This window comes from Amaranthus tricolor, chromosome 12 (assembly GCF_026212465.1).
Source record: "Amaranthus tricolor cultivar Red isolate AtriRed21 chromosome 12, ASM2621246v1, whole genome shotgun sequence".
Taxonomy (NCBI): Eukaryota; Viridiplantae; Streptophyta; class Magnoliopsida; order Caryophyllales; family Amaranthaceae; genus Amaranthus; species Amaranthus tricolor.
The window spans coordinates 2,025,453-2,051,920 of record NC_080058.1 but is presented as its reverse complement, the minus strand read 5'-3'; the positions used below and the strand labels follow the sequence as shown (position 1 = coordinate 2,051,920).

Sequence of the window (26,468 nt, the reverse complement as noted above, 5' to 3'; positions counted from 1 at the left end):
GAATTTTAATATTTTTTAACATTTATTTAATTTATTTTTTATAAAAAAAATAAAATTTGCTATAGCAAGTAATCCGATTACCCGAGTTTGCTCTAGGCAAATACCCATAAAGTCGGGATTATTCATGGTTAATCAATAGATAAAATTATTGTAAAAAAATCATGAAAAGATTGAATTATTGTAGGTAATTTTTTTTTTATTACAAGCTCAATGAAAGGAAGGGTTAACATTCAAAGAAATTCTACTACTAATAAGTAGTATTAAAGATGATATTTGACAAAAAATTTAATTTATTTATATTTGCAAATTAAATGAAAAAAAATGTTTTTATGTTTGTTTTTGATTTAGATTTTACTTTTGATTGGATTGTTGGTCAAAGAGTCACTAACATGTGCTCAGTGAATGAAAAATTAGCTAAAAATAAGTTTTTACGCCAAAATCAACGAATTAGACATTAGTGGTTAGCTTTTTAAATGTATAGTGGTGTGTTTATCCACTTTTCTAAATGAACTAATAATCCACAATTACTTTTTACAAATATCTCTCTAACAATTGATTTATACAGTTACTCAACACTTAAAAAAAATGTCAAATGGTTTATACATATGATTGGATGTGATATACTAATCACTACTTGGAGAATGTATTAAAAAGCCAAATTATCAACAATTTTCAAGGGCTCAAAATTGAAATTTATCTTTGGCCTTAAATATGTCATGATCACCAAATTATATGGTACTGGCTTTTTCATTGCCCAGTTACTTGTCAAACAGCCACAACAAAGCACTGGTTTATTAAGTTAGCTAAAAAGTTGACTTTTAAACAAAAATAAAAAACTTATTTTTTAGCTTTTTATCTACTTTTTGCTAAAAAACAATCCATAGTCACAAATAATTTTTACCAAACACATTCATAACAACTGACTTATCAATTAATACTTCAAATTGATCAAACCAACAAATAGCTACGGCCAATAACTTTAGTCAAGAGACTGAATATCAACTACTTACAAGATATCACCAAAAATGTCACATAGCAGCATTACAACTATCCATTTTCTGGATAAGGCATCAGAATAGAAACAGAAAGGGTGAAAAAATAATTCTACATTCACCATTTACCTTTGATAAATGAACTTAGCATATTTTTTATATGATTCTGTTGTAAAAACAATCCTACCTAAGTTAACTGTATGCAGTCATATAACCAGAAATTAGGTATAAGGTATTCATAGTCACCATCACTACATATATTAGTGTTGTTGATAAGAAAACTGTAGCCTTCTTTCATGTATTAAGAGGCCACAATCGAAACGAAAATACAAGAATTTATCTACCATAAGAATCAAGAATCGTCTACCCTTTCGCTACTACAGAATTCTTTAGGTCCATACCAGTGTAACATTATTCGACAATTTATTCGCCTTTTAAATTTAAGATTCGCTTAAAACAACCAAAAATAGCCCAAAACAGGCAATAATTCGACTTTTTCGATTTGTCATCTGCGAAAAATTAGCAAATCATGTGAAACTGATACATCCCATCCAGAATTGATGTGCGGAACTATTGGTTTGTAGATGGTGTTAGCTGGTCTACCTGGTTTCCTTCAATGCTAACAACGGACTCCTGTAATTCGGGCTCCAGATCTGTAGCTTGAATTTCACACGAACCGGATAAAGGAGTTTTGCTCGCAGGAGACCCGTTTTCTAGCATTTCACCCTGATCAAAACTTCCATCCCAATCTTCACCTGTATGATCCTCAGAAAGAAATAGACCTTTGTTACACGAAGGCTCTTTGCTGGTCGACGACACATTTTCTACCATTGGAGTCTCATTCTGGTCAAGATTTTTTCCTTCGATGTTACCATTCACGACCGACTCCTGTAATTTGGGTTCTATATTCGTAACTTGAACTTCAATTGAAGGGGATAAAAGCGACTTTCTGGTAGGAGACCCGTTTTCTAGCATTTTAGTTTTATCTTGGTCAAAACTTCCATCACAATCTTCACCTGTATGATCCTCCGAAAGACATAGGCCTTTGTTACATGGAGGCTCTTTGCTGGTCGATGAAGCATTTTCTACTATCGATGTCTCATTCTGGTCAAGATTTCCGTCACACTTGTGTGTTGTATGGACCTCTAAGAGATTAGAGGTAACTTCATTCGACTGAAGTGCACGCAAACAATCAACTTCAGGTGATTCTTGAGCAACTTGAGCCTCACCAGTGGAACCTTCTTTGCACTGAGGATCCTTGCAGGTAAATGCCGAACTTTCTGCTCTCGGCTCAAAATTCAGCACCCGAGTCCCATTTCTGTCTAAATTTTCATCAAAATTCTGTGCTGTATGAACCTCCATGAGACTAGAGGATCCTTCCTTACACAGTTCCTGTACGCACACTGCTTCTTTTCTAAATGCAACTTCAGGTAATCCCAGGGCATCCTGATACTCGCGTGTTGAACCTTTATCACAGTGCAGCTCCTCAGCAGGCAATGACCCGTTTTCCATTAATTCAACATTTAGCATCGAAGTCTCATCTCTGTCATAATATGTCTCGCAATTCTTCATATCAACCTCCAAGAGACTAGAAGAACCATTGTTGCACTGCAGCTCCTGCACAGTATATGTATCTGTATCCTTTCTGATTGCAACTACTTGATGTAATCCCTGAGCACCCGAAACCTCATTTGTAGAGTCTCCGTTGCAATTATGGTCCTTGTTGGTAGGTGACCCATCCTCTAAACCCATATTACTATCTAGCATCGGAGTCCCATTTTGACGAAGATTTCTATCATAATTCTGAGCTGTATCGTTAGATTGAAGCTCCGGCACACAGTCCGTATCCTCTCTAACTGCACAAACTTTAGGTAATTCATGAGCTTCCTGAGCCTCACTTGTCGGTTCACCAAATGGAGCACGGTTGTCCATAGAAATGTCAACAAAAGGACAAATAGGAGGGCTCCTCTCAAGGCATACATGGCATTTAAACCCTAAAAGACTTTCAACATTTCCTTTGTTGAGTCCAAATGCATCACCATGAAACCAAGCTGCACAGAAAAACAAATGTCTGAAAGTCAATATAAATCACTATGAAGATGATTTTACGAAAGCAATACATCTCAAGTCATTCAGATTACTTATAAACAAAATTCCGGACTGTAATTTCACCTTCACATATCTCACAAGCAATAAACACACAAGCTGACGTAGAACCTTGCCGTGAACATAGAGAACATTTTGGTTGATCATCCATATCAAAAGCGTATTCAGATGGCACAATGAGTTTCCTTCTTTTAAACTGTACCACTCGTTCATCATTTGGCTTCCTAGACAGAAAAAGGCCGTTTATCCAAAACGAATAGAGAATCGGTGTTCTTTTCTTCTGCCACAAGATGCCATCTGAAGTCTTTTTTGATGCCACGGTCCTAGATTTGTTCCTTTTTCTTTTCCTGCCTACAGCACTCTTATTAGGTTGTGGACTTGTATACTTTGCTTTCCTAGCCGAACGGCGCAGAGTCATACCAGTGGAGATATTGGTTTTTTTCTGCGATACGGTCTGCTCATGGCATTGCATCTTTTTAGCATTTCGTAAAAGCACTTTTCTACGATTAGCCAAGAGTATTCCCTTTTTCTTTGGTCTACCCCTCGACCTTGCGGGGTTACCTTCAATGTCAACCTTCATATTTTTTGTTTCTTGAAGATTTTCAAACTTCCGTTTTCGCAAAGTTCTTTTCGTATTTACATGATTCCCTGCACGGCATTTATGGCATATATATTTGCAACCAGCGGCAATCCCTTCTGAAGCCTTCATGACATGTCTTTTATGAAAATAACCTAAGTTGAGGAAGCAAGTAATTAGATTGAGTCGAATCAGCATAATGTCACACAAGCACATCACTTAAACCCACAATAAATGTGATGAAAGAGTGACAAAAAAACATCAACATCCATGAGAACTTCATACAAGTACCACACCAGCAAGAGTAATAATACTTCATAGGGAACTTTCAAGCTTTTCGCGACAAAAAAAAAAGTACTACATTCTATTTGAAAGAGTTCACAAAAAGAAACCAGTTTTATTCAAAAGTTAAAAAGCACTTTTTGAATAGTTGCAAATAAGAAAGTACAAACATCCATATCCAGACATTCGTCAAAAGAAATTATCACAATTTTCATCCAAAACAAACTTCAGCACCACATCCGAAAGTTAATAGTCCATTTGTCCTACTGTTGAGGGGTTTTCGCTATAGTTTAAACTAAATAAATCACCAATTTAGCAATTTGCATCTATCAAAGGGTTGTATATCTTCTCTTAAAAAAATGTCGTTTATCCAACAAAGAAACAGCACTACACAAATGGCTCCTAGTCAGTTATCACCAAAATAAGTGAAGTTATCAAAAGGTTGTTCATTCATCATCGAATTGAATTCTTAAGATGGAGGAACAATAAATGAAGATATCCGACCACCCATCAACCATCATTACATTCCATTATGAAAAGTCTTTACGTACCATTGCAAAATTGGCAGCTCACAGCTTCACTGAAAAGAAAAACAGAATAGATATGCATCAGCAATGCAAGAAATATCAAGATACAAAGAATAGAGCATATATAGATCAAATCAAAGTAAGTGAATTCCCATATTGTACCCAACTTACATGAGATCAGAAGCTTTTATAGGTATCCCAATGTAATAACAAATTTAGAGAGAATGAGAGCAAAGAAAATCATAACTAGTACTCCAGCTAAAAAAATAAAAAATACTTAAATCACATAATCATCTTTAATCTTGTGCACATAATATCACACGATCATAGAAGATAGACCCCAGAAAACTAGGTTCAAAAATTCGACTAAGGAAGCTCTACAATATCAAAACTGGACGACAGAGAACATCTATTTGAATTTCAGTTGAAAGGTGATAATATGTGAATTATGTGAAATGAGATGCAGGGAGTACAATTAAGTAGAATGAAACTTTAAAAAACTATAAAGGTATAAAATGCCAATGAGATGCATATATTCTGCATTATCACTTAAAGTCCAGGAAAGGAAAGCAGAATATATGTTTTAAAAAAACCCTAAACACACAATTGTTAAATTCTTAGAAAAATTAAGGGCCTAATGCCAATCAGAAGACCATATACTGCATTATAATTTAACGATGCCATATGTATATATTTAATTGCATGTTACCACCATATCCTATTACCTAATGCTCCTGTTGTGAGTCCAACCTCAACCAATGTTAAACGAACTGCTACACATAAACAAAAACATAATAGAAGCATAGTGAAATTACCCGATTGCCACATTCTTGTTACAATGTCCACATTGATAACTGTCAATCTTTTCTGCTCTTGAAAAAAGATAGTCAAAACCTTTCTCCCTTGGAGGCTTCTTCACCACTTTTCCAACCTTCTTGGATTTACCGGGAGCTTTTTTACCAGCCCTCCGCATAAGTCTTCGCTCCTCAAAACTTCTCAAAAGATATAAAGGAACATGCACTTCATCCAACCAATATTTCTTCCTCTCACTGTCCGATTCCTCAAGCTTTTGCCCGTGTTTATGAACAACATCAGGAATACATCTTCTTTTCCCAAAATCAAGAAGATATCTTGCTAGTGTTTCTTCTAAAGTCTTCCTCCTGACTATGACTTTCTTAAACAACCTGATTGACTTAATGGATTCCTTGTCCAATAGGGAATGAGAGTGAGTATTCTCAATATCGTCCCAGCGAATAAACAGATCAAACTCCCTCAACTGAGCCAAAAGCACATATTAAGAATGTAATCACCATCAGCCAAAGCATAATGTATCAAGTTTGACTAAAGCATAAAAATAGTATACTCTACCAGTTGCTTGACCATTCGATAACATAAAATGATGTGTAGGAACATTTGGGGATAGGTGAATAGCTGATGGCTTAAGCATAAAAGTTCAGCTTTGACAATAAACAGTGGGTGGGCAACATTACCTGCAAAGCCAGTTGCTCGAGGCTTGTAGATGACTCCACAGCAGCACGCCATGCAACAAATCTGGTTCGCTTCACATTTTCAGAAGCTTCAAGATATTGTATGTCTGGTATCTTCATTGCACCAGCTGCACAATTTCAGAATTCAACTTGGTTGATGATACTTATACGAGTTTGTTTCCAATCATCAAAATAAGTCAAAACATAAGCATACCTTTTCGGGCTGCTTTCAAAGCCAAGAAGCGAGGTACACCTTTCCAGTTAAAGAGACTCCGAGAAGCTTTACCCCCTCTCCACCAATATAACGTCAGTCCCTTACCAGCAGCTGATGATTTAGACTCGGATTCTGAATATCTAACCTTTTTTCTGTTAATTCCATTCTTTGACGTAGCACGTGAACTGGCCACAAAGTGGGCAGCGGAACCCATAGTAGTGACCAAATCTACATGTTTGTACCATTCCGCTGAAAGAGTCAAAGGACGTAAATGGGACTCCAACTGCATGGACAGCAGCAGAAATAAGAAAACAGATTTGGAAAATAGAAAGCCAACATTTCAAACTGACAAACAAACAATTGCTCAAAATCAGGAGCTCTGAGAGATACAATAAATCATTACTGGATAAGATTGGTTTGATTATGACAGCAGATTGACGGTCAATTTACATGTCCCGAATTCACAGTCAATTTATACAATAGTATATCCTTTGCATAATGAACAGCAGCAAACATAATGAACAGATAAATTTCAATCAGATGTAAGAGAGCAAACGTTACCATAAGCAGAGGAAGTTTTAGCGATAAAACATCAGATGCTTTAAGAACACGTTGACGCCAAGTCTCACTGTATTGAGGTTTAAGCCATGGACCAGCGAGAAATCCTCGCAAGCGCTCTTCCATACCTAACAAATAGCAAATGACATCTACAAGATGCCCCTTCTTATTCCTTTTTGACAGTATACTATCAATTTCTACTTTAAGAGCAGCTGGAACAGAACTAGTATTTTTGACACTAAATAAGCAACCTCTACCTTCAACAGGAAACCTACAACAGTAGCACCATTCACATTTTTCTTTCTGCCTCCCCCCATTTAGATCTTCAATTATCCAACAAGACTTTGCCGACTTTTTCAAAATAAATTTCAACTGAATTGATATTATCTCCTCCTCAGTCTTCGGAACTTCTATATTTGCTTTACCTGAAGGTTTCCTCAACAATTGTTCAACAACAGAAGCAGCTGTCCTTGCAAAGCTATAGCTGTTCTTATAACCATCTCCAGGTTGCCCATCTAATAGGCCTTCTTTTTTAACCTTTAAAGATTCGCACTGCTTTGACGAACCCTTTTTCTTCCCCTTTTTGGAAGTTGAAACGCTACTCCCAGATATCCCCCTAGTAGCTACATTTGACGCAGATCTAAGGGACTTTTGAATCAACACATTCTCTTGTAAGACTTCACCTGATCCTTCAGAGCTTGTAAGTAGATTTTGTGTCTCCAAGCAGGGTTTTGCAGCATCTGAACCAAAAAAAATTAGAAAGTTCAGAAAATTTAGAGCCTAATAGACCAGACTCTATGAAAAAAAAAAAATCTTTTTGTTTTCTTCAATAATTTGCCCCATTCCTCAACTTACCATTCTCAGACCTCAAAACACTTTTTTGTTGACACAAGTCAGCTGGGAAGGCCCAATGTTCAGAAATTTTACGTAGGATTGACCTATATACAAAGGCAGATGATTGCAGTAGTTGAATAACACCACCAAAGTCATCTTTGTGGTAAAACCTACATAAAGCCTTGCCATCATAGGAATCTGACCTGTAAAAAAAGCGTACATCAATACAAAGGTATGTTTCAGTTAAAGTCTACTCATATCCTCAGTCCCTCATCTCACCCTCCAGAAATGACAGGACAACTAAAAGAAAACGCACATTACGCATCTTTCTTGCTGATTAGAAGGAAATATTCAACTCATGTGCCCATGTCTGATTAACAACGACATGTCAAGCCCTAAATTGATTAAAAGTACCTTAAATTTTCATTTAAAGTGGATCGTTTCGTACAAAGGTTTATTTACTTTCGATATGTTTTACCACATTACAAAAAGACACAGTAACATGGAGCCATATTATTTGCATGTCAGCATACAATCATCCTGGTGGCACTGTAGCAAAACAGTAGTTTAGATACAGCTACTCTACGATCAGGCTAGGTGAATACATAACATACTATATCTCCAAGGAAATGGAAGTGTATCGTGTACAGAATTAAATAAACTTTGAAGGAGGAGCTTACACCACAAGGTAGTCGAAGCAGCTGAAAAATAACCGTCCAGCAGGATCAATGCCAAGCAAATCTGCACCTCGAAAGAATTTCTGAGCTTTATTACTAAAACTCTGTCTTCCAATCACACATTCTGGACAATACCAGTCACCCTCTGGCAGAAGACTGCTGACAATTCCAACACATTTTGAATGATAAGCGGCAGGACAACCATCACAACATATTAAGTTTCCGTCCATCTTACAAAGGCAACACTCATCAATGTTTCCATCATCTACAACCTCTATAATATCCTCACTCAGGGAGTCACCGGGAGTTTCAACAGAGGTCCTCCTCCTATCCATACTAGCCTCTGCAAGAACTGTCCTTTTACTAAGCTCTGATCTAATGGCATCAACTTCAATGACATCATCACAGAGACAACGAAGTAGTTCAACCTTCACCTCTGCTGGCTGTGTGTAATACTCGCCATCAAATAGCTTTAAACAATTTAGAGTGAAACCGGGCTTTAGCCCTGAACCGTGAATCAGAAGATATTCAATCATAAAAACAGGCCATGTAATTACATCCAGCAAATCCCAGTTCAAATTCCTACAATTTGTGAAACATAAGTGACAAATTAATCACAAGGAACAATTTTAACTTTGCCACAAATCCTAATATTTGGAAGTGCAAATTTTACCTCAAACAAGTGGATGCAGATTCGCAACCTTCAATTGCCAGCAATTCAAGGTGTGTTCTCAATGTTTGCAAGATGGAAACATGAATACAATCAATTAGGTGATTAGATACTTTGCTCTTCAATGCTGTGACAAGATCCTCCAATCCAAAAGGACTCAAGTACAATAAGGTACTAAACGACCTCAGACAAGAATATATCGAAAAAAGATCTAGTACAGGAATTCCCTCCAAATCTAAATTAGCTGAAGAAGGTGGGAATTCAATGTTGGCAGGAAGACCCTTAGGCTCTACAAACTTTTCCGGCACCTTAGGAACAACCTTTTCTTCCGGTTCATTGATAACTCCTGACACGGACAAATCGTTCGCTTCCTCTTCTACTTCCATTGCACTAGAAACATTATTTTCTTGCAAGGCAGCTGCTTTTGCTCGTCGTGCACTTCTTCTCAACACAGTTTCAGTAGGAGAACACAAATTCCTCTCAAATTTCCTTTTCTTCTTACGACCCGAAGTACCATCCCCACATTGTTTCGAGTCAACACCATCACAACCACCTCCTTCCAATTTAACATCAAAAACCCTATTATTCAAATCTCCATTACTAGAATCCCCATTTTCAAATTGTTCTCCTAACCCTCCACAAGCATTTCCATCATTAATCCCAATCCCTCCGATTACAGTCTCTTCGTTAAACCCTAAATTCAAATCAAATACATGTTCTTTTTTCCCTAAAGGTTCAATTTTTGCAACCCTAGCATCATTCTCATCAGCTCCACCATCATCAACACTTAAATTCAAGTCAATACAACCCCTAATTTCCCCATTTTCTACCCCATCATCAAAATTTAACCCACGATTCAGATCAAACCCGTCATTCCCACCACAATCCAAATTTCCATTTACATTTACATTCAAATCAACAGAAACATTAAAATTACTCATTGCAGAATTACTTAACCCATTATCAATCACTAAATTATCAACATCAGAAGACGATTTACCTTGATCATTCCGACGACGACGTTTAGGTTTTCTCCCAACTTTTTTCTTCTGATTCTCAGCAATTGAGTTACAAACAGTTGAACATGAAATCAAACGAGAAACCTCAGAAAAATCAGCTTCTTCAGAATCACCATCTTCATACAAGATTTTAAAAAACCCAGATGAAGAATCATAGGACTCAATAAATCCCTCAAAAACCCCAAACCCTTTAAAATCTTTCGTCACTGATTTCCCCACCCATTCCATTTCCGAATTTCGGGGGAAATTCTAGGGTTTTTAAACTGTGAAGATCTATAAAAGGGAATTGAAAAAAATTGACATAGATATATTGACAAGAGAAGAAATAAGAAAAAGGGGTTGGGTTGTTTCACACTTTAGAAGTTGGAAGTAATGGAAAAGTATTTTGCTACATTATTTATTTTAAAGGGTGTTTGGCACGAGAGATTTGAGGAATAAAATGAGATTTTATTTTAAAAATAAATTTAAATGTTTGTTTGTTTAGAGTGAATAGAGATAGAAAATAAGAAAAAGTTTCTAAAAAAATATCTTTAAGAAATTATATATTTGAGTTGAGACATTCACTCACAAGTCTCATTTTCTTGTACCAAATAGCTCCTAAATTTTGGCAATACAAGTTGACCATGCAGGTCTTGTTTTCTAATTCACTCTACTATTGGCTCTATCATTTTTCTCCTTCCAACTTGGTAGGCAATACATGAAAGAAAGGTAAGACTTAATGATTATAAGGTTTTTATGATTGTATATAAATATAGGAAATAACCTAATTAGAAAATTGTGGATTTCATATGCATAGAGATTGTTATGAAGTAACCTTTAAACTAGATGAGTTTTGGTGCATTTTAAAGGCATGTTGATGGAGGTGTAGTTGTATGAATTAAAAGATTTTTATGTTCTTATGCGAAGAGATAATATAATGAAGATAATTTAAAAATCTGATTTTCTTTTTCTGTTATGATTTTCTATAAAGTGGTTTGAGTTTTGAGCTTTAATGATAAATTACGTTTATCAAAATTTATTTTCTAAAACACAGAGGATACAAAAGTGATTTCGTATTTATGGTAGAAAATATGATATGTGTATATTTCTATTAAATGATTTATATTTTTAACTCAAATTAGTCAAAGTTTGAGTAACTCTGCTGATCGATTATCTTGGTGCATCCCATACATGCTATATATGGTAAAACTAGTTTGTAGAAGCTTGAAATCGTTAAACTTATCAATAACTAATATTTAGTTGATTTTTTAAAGTTGCGTTAAATAATTTGTAGATATAAGAGAAATAAATATAATCATCATACTCTTTGTGAATAGTAACCCCATGTTAAACAATAATGTAGTTAGAGATTTTTTTATATTTTCATATGTAATAATTTATCCTTTTTCACTTTTTAATATAAGAAGGTGACATAAAGACACTATACGAAAAAATATGTTTTTCTGGATCTTATATGAAGAAAATAGTTGTATGAAGTAACTCATGAACTAACTTAAGTTTAGTATGTATATAAATTGACTTAGAAGTTTGGTTTTCTTTTCTCTATAACGACCTTTGTTATGCAATAACTATATGATATACTTGTTGCAAAGTTTAACAATTAGAGATTTGCATGCGTCTAGACTCGTATATGAATCTAATTTAAGGGTTTGAAAATTGGTTTAAATTTAAATTTTCTATGTTATTGAGCCTATATTTTGTAGATTTAAATCTGACTCTTACTATTAGGGTGATTGCCAGCTCACCAAGTATTTATGTATTCATTTTGTTTTAGTTTTTCAGTTAATTGATATATTTTGGTTTTCGGTTTTCTGAAAAACAATGGGTTTTTGAATTTTGAATAACAGAGAACGCTTCCTTTCTTCTTCTTCCTCTCTGTTGTTCATCTACAATCAAGGATTACCTTGATTCTAACTGTAAACTTACAGTTTCTCATGGTATCAGAGCGAAATTTCGCTCCTACTGCTTCCGTTTCTTACTTTCTTTCTTCTTTTTTTTTTTTTTTTTTTTGTTTCCTTTTCTTGCTTAAATGGCTGATTCAGAAACGCCATTTTCTAAACATGCAGAAACACCTTTGACTATCAATGATGAAATTACAGTTCAAAGCAATATGAATTTCAATTTTGACGATCCCTATTTTCTTTCTTCTTCTGATCTTTCACAACATTCTATTGTTGCTCTTTTTTTTTCGGGTTCTAACTATGTTAATTGGAGTAGATCTGTGAAGATGGCTTTACATGCACGAAATAAAGTGAGTTTTATTGATGGAACTCTTCTCAAACCAACTGATTCTTCTTCTGATTTCAAGAAATGGATCCGGAATGATTACATTGTAATTCCATGGAGAGAGGTATTGCAGAAACCTTCATGTTTGTTGATTCAGCTTATCAATTGTGGAAAGAAATTAAAGATAGATATGGTCAAAGTAATGTGCCTCAATTGTTTGATCTACATAGGTCTCTTTTCCTTATTGAACAAAAAGATTCTTCTATTTCTGAATATTATGCTAAAAAAAAGAGAATATGGGATGAAATTCAAGACCTAGAAGGGTTTCCTGATTGTTCTTGTGGTATTCTTGCTAATTGTTCTTGTGGAATTATTAAAAAACTCTTAGATGCTGACAATAGAATGAAGCTAATTCAATTTCTTTCTGGTATAAATCCAGCTTATGATCAAGTTAAGACAAACATTCTTAGTACTGATCCTTTACCTAACATCAATAAGGTGTATCACATTTTACAATCTGTTGAGAGATAACATCAGAATAACTTTTATTCAAATCATTCCAATGATGTTAGTGCTTTTGCTGTTCATCAACCAAAACCTGATCATTCTGTTGCTATGAGAAAGGATTCCAAGAAAACTAAGTTTGAAAAAGTTTGTGAGCACTGTAAAGGTAAAGGTCACACCATTGATCAATGTTTCAAACTTATAGGTTATCCTGAGTGGTATACAAATAAGAAATCTAAATTCGTTTCTAGAACAGCTGCTAATGTTCAAATTGATAATCCTTCCATTCTTGGTTCTGTTCCTTGTTATGGTTCATCTGGAAAATTGTCTTCTCCTGTTATTGATCCTCAAATTCTATCTGTTGTCTGCAAGGAAGTTATTAAATGCATGAATCAATCTTCTATATCTACTGATCCTCTTACTTCTTCTTACACAAATGTGAACTCTGCAGGTATTTTCTTTGTTTCTCATGTTGATTCTAATTTTTCACACATTTCTCCTAACTCTTGGATTGTTGACACTGGTGCTTCTGAACATATGTGTTCTAATTTTAAACTTTTTACTTCCATCCACCTTTTGCGTTCTCCTATTCTTGTTGGATTACCTGATGGCTCCACTATTAATGTCACTCATTCTGGCAATGTTAAACTTCATTCTGATATCATTCTTAACAGCGTTTTATTTGTTCCTTCTTTTAAACATAATCTCTTATCTGTAGGACAATTACTTGACAATAACAATCTTTTTGCTAAGTTTACTAATCAATCTTGTATTTTTCAGGACCTTACAACTAATGAGGTCAAAGCCACTGCTATGAGATTATCAGGCTTATATTTTTTGTATTCTTCTGCTTCTTCATATAGTGTTTCACCAAATACTCTTGTTGCAAATACAGCATGTTCTTCTAATTCTAGTCTTGGTTTACTTCATGCTAGATTAGGTCATGTTTCTTTTACATCTATGAAACATATTCCCCATGTAATAATCAATAATAATAAAACAAATTTCCATTGTGAATCTTGTATTTTAGGCAAACATCATAAGTTTCCCTTTCCTGTTTCTTTATCTCATGCTTCTGCACCTTTTGTTCTTATTCATATTGATCTTTGGGGTCCATACAGATCACCCTCCTTATCAGGAGCTACATACTTCCTTACTATTCTTGATGATTACTCTAGAACTACTTGGACACATTTGCTTCACAATAAAACTCAAGTTTTTCATATCATAACTACTTTTCTTTCCTATGTATCTAATCAGTTTAACACTACTGTTAAAATTATAAGAAGTGATAATGGTACTGAAATTTTTCAACAATCATGTTCTTCTCTTTTTGCTTCTAAAGGCATTATACATCAAAGAAGCCTCCCTGGTTTACCTCAACAAAATGGTAGAGTTGAAAGGAAACACAGGCATCTTTTAGATGTTGCTAGAACTCTCAGGTTTCATGCTGGTTTACCTATTAAATTTTGGGGTGATTGTTTATTAACTGCTACATATCTTATCAATCTCATGCCTACCCCTGTCTTAAATTGGAAGTCTCCATATGAATTACTCATGAACAAACCTGTTAATTTTGATCATCTCAAAGTTTTTGGTTCTTTATGTTATCCTGCTTACAAATCCAATGACAAGTTTGCTCCTAGAGCTAAAAGATGTATTTTTATTGGTTATCCTTATGCTCAGAAGGGATACAAATTGTATGATTTGGATCAACACAAAATAATTCTTAGTAGAGATGTTATTTTCAAAGAAGACATTTTTCCTTATAAACAACAAGTTTTATCTAAATCCTCTTCTCAACAAACTGAGCCAATTTTTTTTATCATCAGATACCTCTGATGATATTTCTAATTTTCATTCTATTCCTTCCATTGCTCCTTCTTCAATCCCTTCTTTCTGTCCTCCTCAAATACCTACTTCTTCTTCCCCTGAATTCATTTCTGATGATTCTTCTGGTTCTATTCAACATAATGACCTCATTTCTTCACCTGTTTCTTCTCCTCTCATCCCTAACACAAGAAGATCTTCCAGAATTCCTATCTTACCTTCTAAATATCAAGATTTTGTTACAACTATTCCTAACATCAAACCTTTAACTACTCCTCAAGATACTTCTTCTCCTTCTTCCTTATCTTTTACTGTTCACACTGAACCTTCTCTTCAACATATGTCTTCTCAAGACTTAGATAGTCTTTCTTCCATGCTCTCTGTTTATGAACCCACTTCTTATAATAAAGCCAAAAATGATCCTAGATGGATCAATGCCATGAACAAAGAACTTGAAGCTTTGGAAAACAATCATACTTGGGATTTAACTTCTTTACCTCCTAATAAGATTGCTATTGGTTGCAAATGGATTTACAAAATTAAATTTAAACCTAATGGTACTATTGAAAGATGCAAGGCAAGGTTAGTGGCTAGGGGTGATAAACAGATAAAAGGAAAGGACTATAAATATACTTTTAGTCCTGTTGCAAGGTTCACTACTGTTAGAACCATTATAGCACTTGCTGCTGCTAAACACTGGACTATCCAACAAATTGATATAAATAATGCCTTCTTACATGGATATATAACAGAAGACATATATATGAAACCTCCTCAAGGGTATTCCAAGGCTCTTCCTGGTCAGGTATGTAAACTAAACAGATCTTTATATGGCCTTAAACAGGCTTCCAGACAATGGAACATTGAACTTAAAAAGTTCTTGCTTCATTCTTTGGGTTTTATCCAATCCAAACAAGATTTTTCCATGTTTACAAAAACAGATGGAATTGATTTTACTGTTATTGTTGCCTATGTTGATGATCTTTTAATTTCTGGTTCAAATACTTTAATTATTTCTCATATTAAATCTCAACTTCACCAAACCTTCACTATTAAGGACTTATGTGATTTGAAATTTTTTCTTGGAATTGAAGTTCACAGAACTTCAGAAGGCATTTTCTTAAATCAAAGAAAATACATTCTTGATTTACTTCAAGACACCAAAATGGAAAATTGCAAAATTTCCCCTTTCCCTTTACCCAAAGGCCTCAACCTCAGTACTTTGACTGGAGATTTATTGGATAATCCTGAAATATACAGAAGACTTATTGGGAAACTTCTTTATTTGAACATGACTAGAGCTGATATTTCTTATTCTGTGCAGCAACTTAGTCAATTTTTAAGTGCTCCCAGGGCTCCTCATTTTGCAGCTGCCTTACATGTCCTGAAATACCTTAAGGGTACTCTTAATACAGGGTTATTCTATAGTTCTAACATTGATTTTCAGCTACATGCTTATAGTGATGCTGATTGGGGTTCTTGTACTTATTCTGGCAAATCTCTCACTGGGTATTGTGTTTTCCTTGGCAATTCTCTTATCTCATGGAAGACAAAGAAGCAAAAAGTCACCTCTAAAAGTTCCACAGAAGCTGAATATAGATCTATGAGTCAGACAACAAGTGAAATCGTATGGTTGGAAAGTTTATTACAAGATCTGAATGTTTTTGTTCCAAGACCTATATCCCTTTTTTGTGATAATAAATCTGCTCAATACATTGCTGAAAATGAAGTCTTCCTGGAAAGAACAAAACATCTCAAACTTGATTGCCACTATATCAGAGATCATGTTGTATCTGGGTTTGTATCTTTGTCTCATGTCAATTCCACTCTACAATTGGCTGACTTGATGACTAAACCATTAGGGGCTGCTCAACATAATTTTCTTTGTTCCAAGATTGGACTTCTTCACTATCCTTCATGTCCATCTTGAAGGGGGGGTATTAGGGTGATTGCCAGCTCACCAAGTATTTATGTATTCATTTTGTTTTAGTTTTTCAGTTAATTGATATATTTTGGTTTTCGGTTTTCTGAAAAACAATGGGTTTTTGAATTTTGAATAACAGAGAACGTTTCCTTTCTTCTTCTTCCTCTCTGTTGTTCATCTACAATCAAGGATTACCTTGATTCTAACTGTAAACTTACAGTTTCTCACTTACCATAACATAAGATAATCGATTTATCCAACTACTTTATAATCCAACAAAACAATTAACACCTTCAACTTATTAAACAAGCAAACTAAAAAAACAATAGCTAATAACCAACATCTAATAATCAGTTGTCAAACGTCCCTTGCAATCTTACGTGTCCTTTGGAGTTGGATATAATTTATTTTACCCCACCATAAATTTAAAAGTATAATTTATTTTAGGAAAAATTACCTAGAATAATTGAACAATTTTCCTATAATAAAAGGGGTATTTGCCTAGAGTAAACTTAGCTGATTAAATTAAAAATATGAATAATTTATTTTAGTTGACCTGCTATAACAAGTTTAATTTTTTTTAAAAAAAGGTAAATTAAAATAAAATGTCAAAAAAATATGAAAAAATGTTTAAAATTTTTTTTGATTTTTTCTATCATTAAAAATATTTTATGTAAATTTTCAAAATTTTTCTCTAATTTTACATTAATTTTCAATTTAGTTTTTTGGTGAATTACTTACTATAGCAGGTTAAAAGGTTACTTAAGTTTAATATGAGCATATATCTTTTAAAGTTGGAATTATTTATAATTAATCAATAAATAAGATTATTATAAGTAAATCATGAAAGAGATTGAATTATTTTAGATACATTTTTTACCACTCTATAAAATTTTCAATTTACCATCTTTTACCTAGAAACTAAAAATAGATAAACCCAGAAGGCCGAAATAAATAATGGAAAAAAGGACTCCAACTCCCAACTTGTAGATAATTCACCAAGTTGCAATATTAATGCACATTTTTTACATTTGATCAAAAACATTTGCTTACACATTTTTTCATCCTCTCCTAATCAAAATCATCATTTACATAGCAATTTTCTGAGAATTGCTGTGTTTTTGAGTTCATTATATCTCCTTATTGATGGAGTCCATTTTTGGTGACTGGCCTTCATACGACCCTCACAACTTCAGCCAACTACGTCCATCTGATCCTTCAAATCCTTCTGTAAGATCTCAATTTTCCTTTAAAGGTTGAATCTTTTTGTGTTTTTGAGATGAAAGTTTGAATCTTTGATGTTTTGTCAATTGTAGTTACTTAATCATAATCTGATTTTGATTTGCTGTTTTGATTGTGGGTTATTGTGATTTTTTTTTAATTTTCATATGGGTAGCTGAAATCATGGAGTTTTATTTAGCTCATATTATTTGTAATGCAAATTTGAAGTTTTTAGTGTTATTAGTTAAGTATCATACCTTTTTTTGTGCTAATTCAACTTTATACTTATTATCTGAGATTTGTGCCATTTTGTTGGAAGACATAGTATTTTGTGCTAATTTAGGACTTAGGAGCAAAGGGCTTCAGGTTAGATATGATTTACTATGATAACATTTTGAATAAGCTTTTTTTTATACTAAATTATGTCTCCTTTGATTGAGGAAGTAATTGATAATTGATAATGCATCCTATTTTCGTCAAGGACTGAAAACAAGTAATTAGCACTAAGCTTGATTAGTTCTAGAGTTTGAGAGAGAGGGGAGTTTGGTGGGTCTGATCCTGTCTTTGCTATCTAGCCCTTCTTGCATGTAAAACCACTCTGATGACATAGTCTGCGCAAATAACAAACATTAGAGGGACCCAGAGGATGACAGCAGGGACTTGCTTCGACGCTCAACTCAGGGAATATAAAGGATGAGTACCTAGGACGTCTAATCCTGGACTTAGCTTGGATGAACTTGGCTAGGGTTTTGTTTATCGCGTGAGGTCTTAATAAACGTTCTTCAATGTAAGAGTAGATGGAAGAATATTCATTCACCAATGATTGAGAGCAATAGTTTCGTTGGCTCGAATTAAGTTACTTGAGAGGCGATGAATGTGGAGGTTACCTCATCATTGGCTTGGAACAACGTAACCCTCATCATGCTAATGAATGTCCCTTTTAGCCTTGTGTGCTACCGCTAACATTCTTTCTGGGATCTTTACCTTTTCCCTAGCTTTGCATGTAGAGTCTGCTACACCTATTGACGTGACAACCTCTCATTGGTTGTGAAGTGAAGCATTAAAAACTAAGTCCACATTCTACCCGTTTTATGGAAACTCATATTCCTTGTCAACAAAAGCATGTCTCTGTCACATCACACGAGGAGACAAGGCACTAGAAGTAGCCCTATTCTTGCTGCCATGCATTTGATGCTACGTCCTTTTTGAGAGATTTTAGGGAGATCTCCAAGCTAAGTGTGGAGATCAGGATCCTGATCCCAGGACCATGATTCAAAAACATACAATTCTAGTTGACTAGTTGATACATTTTTATGAGGTTGTCGCTTAGATGTCCCAGAATGTACATGGAACATAGGGTAATATGACAATCGTTATGGCAATCTTTATGACAATGTGAGTATCAAAGTATTGTATACGACCATAACTTATGCCTATTATCAATCCCCATGGGATAAGATGTTTTAATATGGGCATTATAGCTTGTAATCTAACCTATCTTGCTTTATGTTTACTAGAGTTTGATGAGGTTAAGGACATTTCTTTGTGAGCAAAGGTTAAGGCATTGAATTAGAACGAGTTTTTTCAGCTAATAGTAAGTGAGCCTAGTCTTTATTAGTTATACACAAATAGATCAATTAGATGCAATACCAAGACACTAAAAGCAATTGTTTTTAAAAATACAGCTGAGAAATCCAATATTATGTATTGCATACTACAACTTCAAAAAATTTTGCTGGAAGAGGTGAGGATGATGTTATTTTCAACTGGGCCTTACCCCTTGTCAATGCCCAAAGGAAGGGGCCCTTTTTCTTGCCATAGTGAAGCATGCAAACAAATCTTTGAGCCCATTAGCTAATAGCTTCATCGATGCAAAGGCCCTCTTGTTTCCGTTGGACCGGAGTTTAGGTTCAAGATAAATCCAGTCCACCTTGTGATTACCTCTTTACTGTTTCATGAGGTTAGGGATTGGTTTCATGCCAACTTTTCAAGGTCTGACAATTTTGATGCTTGCTGTTTTCTTGCTGTGATTTGAGCCGCGTATGGAGTGAAAATTAGTTGGCTTTTGATGGATGGGATAGTGATTGGTATAAATCTTTTGTTATTGCTTCAAAATGTGTTGAACGTTTGTAGTTGGAAAATCATAAGTTACATGTCCCAAGGCCTAGTTTGGAGACTACAAAGTTTGAAATCTTGGAAGTTAATTTTCATGCTGCTAAGATTGGTCATAGGAAGAAATGGTAGGTGTTTGGGATTAGGAATACATTGAGTTTAGTGTGTATTGCCCTATTGGGGGTCATAAGAAGGCAAGGTGGATAGAAGCCGAGTTGAAGGAAGCTCAAGCTCCTCCTTTTTGTCTGCAATCAGCTTGTCAAGTTAAGTCTTATGGTTGGACATTGAAGGGGATTGCTTGACACTGATCTCCTAAATTTAAAGTGGAGCAATCTGCTTTTGGCTTGCTTTTCATTGTTTTTCTTCAGAGTTCTCCATTACTTTGCGGTTTGTTCTTTTAGTCACTTTAGCGGCATGGAATATGTTAGTTCATCATATGGCTGTCTAGCGGAGCTTCAACCTTTGGATGGTTTATGTTCTAGAATTTAATAGATAGTCATGAATTGTACACTTTTATTCGTCATCAATATAAGTTTCCTTTTTTGGTAATTATAATTAGAAAAAGAACGTTCTAGTCATGTCTTGGTGCAAAGTTGGAAGACTTTAATATAAGATTTAGGACATTGAAAGTCATATTTTACATCATTTATAAATGTTTTTTTGAAATGGGATTATTTGCATGCCAGACTGCAAAAACTTTTTTTTTTTCATAATCAGAGACTGTTAATTAATTACTTCTATCAAAAGATTGTTCGGATTTGTTAGTAAACATGTTCACGAATCACTATTGACTCGGGCCTCGATACCTAGTTTTTGTTAAATAATATATGAGCTGGCTCACGAGTCACGACACATCTAATTAACCTGACATGCACAGTAAACGTTTGAAGGGCAAAGATTATTGTCATTAATAAGATAAAGAATACATAGAACTTAAGATAATACAAGCTCGGAATAGCATTTTCCCTCCCAAATGAGCTAAGAACTCTTACAGAAGTCAAAATATTCAGATAGCCTTCTCTATGTATCTCCCCCCCTCTTCTTATACTGAGGCGAAGTCATGATCGAGTGCTAAAGTTTTCATGTCAATATCACACTAAAGAGCTAAGTGAGCGCCTGAGCGGTGAGCATAATATATATTTTTTTTAGAGTAATTGAGCATTTATGTTATGTTGATCAACGGGTATGTGAGTTTAAACATATAGTTGAAATAATTTGCAGTTTATGTACCCCATAACAATTATATTTCCTTGATTTTTGAAAGTGGACCATGGTCGACCTTTGTCCTAGGCTCTGGTTGTTATTAAATCCACCTTTTGGTTTTGGCATGCATAATTAGGAATTATGAGCAAGTATAAGTGCACAAAAGTACCCATGTAAAATATAAGAGAAATGGATGTAGTTTGCACATAAATAAAGTGTCCACAAAAGAAATGGTTCACTAAAAAAAGAAATTGTGGAAGTATGTAATATTTATCAATCTTTTTTCTCTCACTGACTTGCTTTTTTTGCAATCTATTACTAACAAACTATTATGATAATCTGTACTGTACCCTCCGCTTTGATGCATTAAATAACGATTAATTTGTCAAATTATGCATATAGATTTGATATATTTTGTGAACTAGCCAAAAGCAACGTGATTCTTATTACAAACATGACGAGTTTAGCCAATTTTCCAGCTTTAGAAATATGATCTTCCAATATGGAACTTTTAGCAATTAGCTTGGTTTGGTAGTTTGTAGTATAGGATTCTCTCTGACCCGTTGTTTGACAATCCATTATAGGGAAAGTAAGTTGTATACGGGACTATTCTGGTATGTGGACTAGATTTATATTGTGGTTTTATCATCTACAATGAGGATATCATCTCGGGAATAATCTGCTGTGTGGATCAATTCGTCCATTATGATTTCCGGCCTGATCAATAATTTTCTTGTCATACTTGTTGGTTTTTGGGAAGTCATATCTTCACTTGTGACCATGAAGCTTGATTTATCGTGTTTTCTTCATGCCTCCACTCGACCTATAAATTACCGTAATTAATTATCAAAACCTCTATGAAAGCCTGCACTTAATGGGTATTGGGTAAAGACTTGATTGTTTTCATTTGTAAAGTTCTACTTACTTGATGGCGTGTTTTTAAGCTGAACAGTACGAGCCGCGTTCACTTTATAGCATTGTAATTTTGTTCCTTATTTCTTTATTCGCAGAGATTGACACCTACAACGTACCATCCTACGCATAATCGTACTCTTCCACCACCAGATCAAGGTATGAAAATTGTATCATTGTAACCATCTAAACTTTTGGCCGTCTTATACTAAATGTACTCATGTTTGCAACATTTGCACTGTTATGTTTAGACAGTTGGATGTTATAGGGTAGGATCCTGTGATAATGTTTACCTTAATTCTATGGGGACTCTGAGCTTCGGGCGAATCTAGGCCCGGGTCAGATCATTTGATTAAAAACCTTATTAATGTTGAATTGTGTGACATTTAAAAGTAAAACACAAGAATGGTTGTCGAGTTGGTTCAGCACACATATAGAGGGTGTTCGACCTACACTATACTTACGTGGATTAGGGTAGTTAAATAACAATCTTAATTTGGTTCACTAACCTATCACAATCCTCCTCCTTTACGAGGGCTTGAAACCGAAAATTTGTCGCTAACCTATCACAATCCTCCTCCTATACCCAGGCTTGAAATCGACAATGAGTTCACAACCACTCACAAGTGGTGTTTCTTACTTGGCTTGTCCCTTTACTGTTGTTCACTGATTATAATGTGTACATTTCTCATTGATGCCCGAAGTTTGAAATAAAGGGGTAAAGACCTTTCCGATTTGACACGTTTGAAGGCATCTCTAGCTGCTAGCTGGCATTGAATAACATGCGAGGTTCTTTTCTGGGATAATATTTGCTCTTTTTTATACATATGATTTTCACTTGGAATATTCTTGCGTGCTGTGAGCCTGTGACTGGCAAGAGACTTTGTGGATGAAATTCGCAATGTTTTGTGTGTAGCAAATGATTGCGTCTGTTTTACCTTATAAATGCATATAAATAATCCAATAGGAATTCTCTTGTAGGTATTTTGTGGTCTAATTTCCTTGCCCTAAATAATAATAGTGCAGAAAAACGGTTTCGTTTGCAGTCGCAAAACGGATTTTACGTTCAACGCGGGTGATTTCACGGTCAGTGTGGCCTATACTTAAGTCGTTGTAAATTCATAAACCTTTACGATTCAGTGATGGGGCCTTGTTTTTGCACTATGGTCCTAATTCCTACTGTCTACTTTTTGGTTTTAACGGTTTAATTTTAAATTTAGAAAGGTTTAACAGAATTTGGACCATTAGGTGAAATCGTGCTACTTATAACAGGAAAGAATTCCGCTAGTTAGTTGACATGGATTGTACTGTTGTACGTTAGTTCGTTGTTTCGTAAGAGCATTAGCGGTTTGTACTTGCTTTCTGTTTCTAGTAACCGAGCAACACTGACTGTTTGAGACCCTTGCAGTTATCTGTACGGAGAGCAAAAACATTCTGATCCGACACTTCTATAAGCATGCAGAGAAGGTACCGGTAATTCAGCTACTTCATTTTTAGCTGATTTATGTAGTAATGTGCACATACTTGATTATTTGGCCTTTTCGTTTTTCTTACGTAAACGCAGTTGAGACCCAAGAGAGCCGCTTCAGAACACCTTGCGCCCGAAAACGGAGCCAAGCATCCAAGAGCTTCTTCCTCGGGAACTCCTCTTTGAATGTTCTTATCACCTGTTGATGAACCCTGATTTTGTGGATAAACTCGTGTTCGTATTATTAGTAAATAACGATGTTCTAGACGCCTAGTTATATATTAGAGGGAGTCTATGGTTGTGGGTTATAAAAACCGGGATTTCCCTTGATATGTAGGACATTGAGGAATCAAACTCGGAAATTTGGAGTATGTTGGATTGTTGGTAAGACTTGTAAACTTCACTGTTCGGAAACAGACAGAGAAGGCAACTAGTCATCGTTTATAGTCAATGACTCATCAGCAATACCGGAGAGGTCCGGGATTTCGGAAAAAACAAAGGCGAAACAACAAACAAGTCGTGGTCCAGCTGACGACTCGTTGCTTGGTATGTCTTAGAGAACTATTATGTCTTCCAGTTTGTAGCTTTGCACTGCTTTGTAAATAATCAAATTGTAATATTATGTATTGTTTTGTCCAAAAGGCTAGGCAATGTTTAGTAAAGCATCATGATCACAAAAATAATAAGAACCGTATTGTTGGTTTCTTAACATGTATTAGTTTCTTAGTTACGTATTAATAAGCTTTTGATTGGGTTGGTTCCTTGATACATATTAGTTTCTCTGTTACAAAAAATGATTATAACCAAACCTGCAAATCTTTTCTAGTTCACTACTCGGTTCCTATAAGAAAGCACCATATGACTCAATTATGTGAGAAGTTTTTGAGTCATGTGGTGTTTTCTCATAGGAAGAGAGTATTTTTGATTACGTAGTCAGATCAGTTTTCCGACATAGCAATGGCTCCACTTTTCCATCTACTCTATTCTATTTCAAAGAATTAGTTTTATTTTTCTTTTTATTTATATTTATGATCTATACATACTGTTTCTTAAATTTTCATCTACACATTTAAATTATTTTTTTTATCTCATCGTAATTATTGTTTTATTTTACTCTTTTCTTCTTTTAAAGTTGCTATTAATATTTACAAGTTTAAAGAAAATTTTACTTTCAGCAACAAACTCAAAAAAAAAGTAAAAGGTAGTGTTATTTTATGGAGTAACACAAATTTTTGTGAAAGATGGTCTCTACTATTTCTAATTGGGCCGATCCATTATATTTTTTAAAATATTATAAGTAGACAATAAAAAATAATGTAAGTAGATAATTAAGATATTAAAAGTATGCATTAAGGATACGATAAGTAAGCATTAGGGATAATATAAGTAGGCATTAAGAATACGGTAATTCTAATGTACAACTATGCGTTCTACAGATTTTTGTTAGTCTATATTAAACTTTTTAGTTTACTTCAAGCATTCATATTATATCCTCCCTTGGTTTTCTAATGTTCTTCCCATTTAGAATATTCTATTTTGGAGAGAGAAATTTAATTTTGTTTTCTAATGTTCTTCCCATTTAGAATATTCTATTTTGGAGAGAGAAATTTAATTAAGATTTTAAAGACATATATAGATGATAAAATTTATCCATGTGAAGTCTCATTAAATTTGTCTTAACGTATACGTTTTTACTATATATTTCTTATAATTTTTTATGAACTGTATTAGAGATATTAAAATTTAAAATTACTTTAAAAAGGGTGTAAAATGTAGGGAGAAAGAAAAAAACAAGGAAGTAAATAAGTACCCTTGTCAAATATAAATGTCAATTTCAAATACAAGTCTTCAATTAAAGAAAATGTCATAATGTGCATTTCCTATGCACTTTACTTGAGACATTGGATCCTCTTAGAATTGAAAGTGCCAACACTTTTTATCTAAAAATTCTAAAACATATGATGATTGATTTGATGCCTATATTTTACTCATACTTAATTGCATGTTTTTCAAAGTAATTAATAGACCAACCGAATTATTAATAGACTAATAAAATACTCTTTTATTTGTTACTTTTATTTGTTATTGGTGACCGGTGAGTAAGATTTTACTATTTAATAATGTCTATTAATAGTAAATTAATTACTAGTAAGTAAATATAGCTAAGCTCGTTGTTCTCATGTAGACACCGACACGACACCAAGGCAGTTAGATAGAGCACACATTATAGCTTTTTATTTATTTTGTTATATGTAAGCCTAATTCTTTTTGGATGGGGTGTTTACTATTTTTTGTAAATATTTAAATGAAAGTAAATCAAAACTTTTGGGAAAGTTTATATGTACAACATTTAAATACGTATGGATAGAAAATATAATCTATTGCCGATAAGATTTGCATTTATATATTTTTTTTTTAGAAATATTGCATTGAAATAATTGAACTTAAAAGATTATACAAAAATAATTGTAGATACGTTAGAGAGGGATGAATTTAGTTACATCAATCCATTAAATAGATATCTGTGTGGGTTGACAATTGATGATTAGTTGATAAATGATTAAATATGTTTTTGATAGGTAGTTAATAAATACTAAATTACTAATAAGTACATATAATTTTTATATTTGATCTAATTATGAATTGTATTCTCTGTAGTGCATCTCATTTAATATGTCATAGAAGTATTTTTCTTTTGTAGAAATCCCAAAAGAATTGTTATGTAATTCAAATTGGATAATATAAAAAATCTAACATGGTAATAAATTTACACATATTATAATTTTTCTTAATTTTATAATTTTTCAAAAGTCACACTTTATATAGGACGGAAGGAGTAATAAAAAGAGATTTATTTGTGGCCCAAATGAAATGAAGCCAAACAATGTAGTAAATAATAAATAAATGAATTAAATATTTTCATCTTCCTTATTAAGAGAAGCAAAATTGATCTATGCAATTATGAGGGATGGCATAAATAGAGACATATGCCCATAATAAATTTTAAAAAATTTTATGTAATTTATTTTATTAGTCAAAATTCAGAAGCTGATATAACTTAACAAATAATATTAGAAAAATGACAAATAATATTAAAAAAAAGTAACTCCTTTGTGTAATTTTAA

General features: G+C 33.9%; 2 protein-coding genes across 5 annotated transcripts; one reads left to right on the top strand and one right to left on the bottom strand.

The window, feature by feature from the left end:
• Window positions 1-1,213: 1,213 nt before the first annotated feature.
• LOC130828747 (DDT domain-containing protein PTM) lies at window positions 1,214-10,317 on the bottom strand. Its single transcript, XM_057694712.1, has 10 exons — window positions 8,928-10,317; window positions 8,258-8,836; window positions 7,599-7,780; window positions 6,747-7,483; window positions 6,186-6,468; window positions 5,975-6,099; window positions 5,300-5,760; window positions 4,509-4,537; window positions 3,165-3,830; window positions 1,214-3,043 (listed from the first exon to the last, which is right to left on the bottom strand). Exons 1-10 carry the CDS (start codon window positions 10,169-10,171, stop codon window positions 1,563-1,565), a joined length of 5,787 nt encoding a protein of 1,928 aa, XP_057550695.1. The 5' UTR covers window positions 10,172-10,317; the 3' UTR covers window positions 1,214-1,562.
• Window positions 10,318-17,411: 7,094 nt separating this feature from the next.
• Window positions 17,412-24,417, top strand: LOC130796862 (DET1- and DDB1-associated protein 1). Of its 4 annotated transcripts, none has more exons than XM_057659281.1 (5): window positions 17,412-17,657; window positions 21,974-22,034; window positions 22,897-22,961; window positions 23,284-23,348; window positions 23,440-24,417. In XM_057659281.1, the coding sequence occupies exons 1-4, from the start codon at window positions 17,574-17,576 to the stop codon at window positions 23,311-23,313; spliced, it is 240 nt and encodes a 79-aa protein (XP_057515264.1). In that variant the 5' UTR covers window positions 17,412-17,573; the 3' UTR covers window positions 23,314-23,348; window positions 23,440-24,417. The 4 variants fall into 4 exon arrangements, with proteins under 4 accessions (XP_057515264.1, XP_057515265.1, XP_057515262.1 ...); XM_057659282.1 differs by having other exon boundaries at window positions 23,284-23,342; window positions 23,440-23,516; XM_057659279.1 differs by lacking the exon at window positions 22,897-22,961 and having other exon boundaries at window positions 23,440-24,400.
• The last annotated feature ends 2,051 nt before the right edge of the window (window positions 24,418-26,468 follow it).

Coding starts and splice junctions, on each gene's coding strand:
- LOC130828747 (XM_057694712.1), bottom strand. CDS start 10,171: ATGGAATGGGTGGGGAAATCAGTGACGAAAGATTTTAAAGGGTTTGGG. Junction 6,100..6,185: donor TTTGAAAGCAGCCCGAAAAG/GTATGCTTATGT, acceptor GAAATTGTGCAG/CTGGTGCAATGAAGATACCA. Junction 4,538..5,299: donor AACAAGAATGTGGCAATCGG/GTAATTTCACTA, acceptor TTTTCTTTTCAG/TGAAGCTGTGAGCTGCCAAT.
- LOC130796862 (XM_057659279.1), top strand. CDS start 17,574: ATGGAGTCCATTTTTGGTGACTGGCCTTCATACGACCCTCACAACTTC. Junction 22,035..23,283: donor TCTTCCACCACCAGATCAAG/GTATGAAAATTG, acceptor AGACCCTTGCAG/TTATCTGTACGGAGAGCAAA. Junction 23,349..23,439: donor AGCATGCAGAGAAGGTACCG/GTAATTCAGCTA, acceptor ACGTAAACGCAG/TTGAGACCCAAGAGAGCCGC.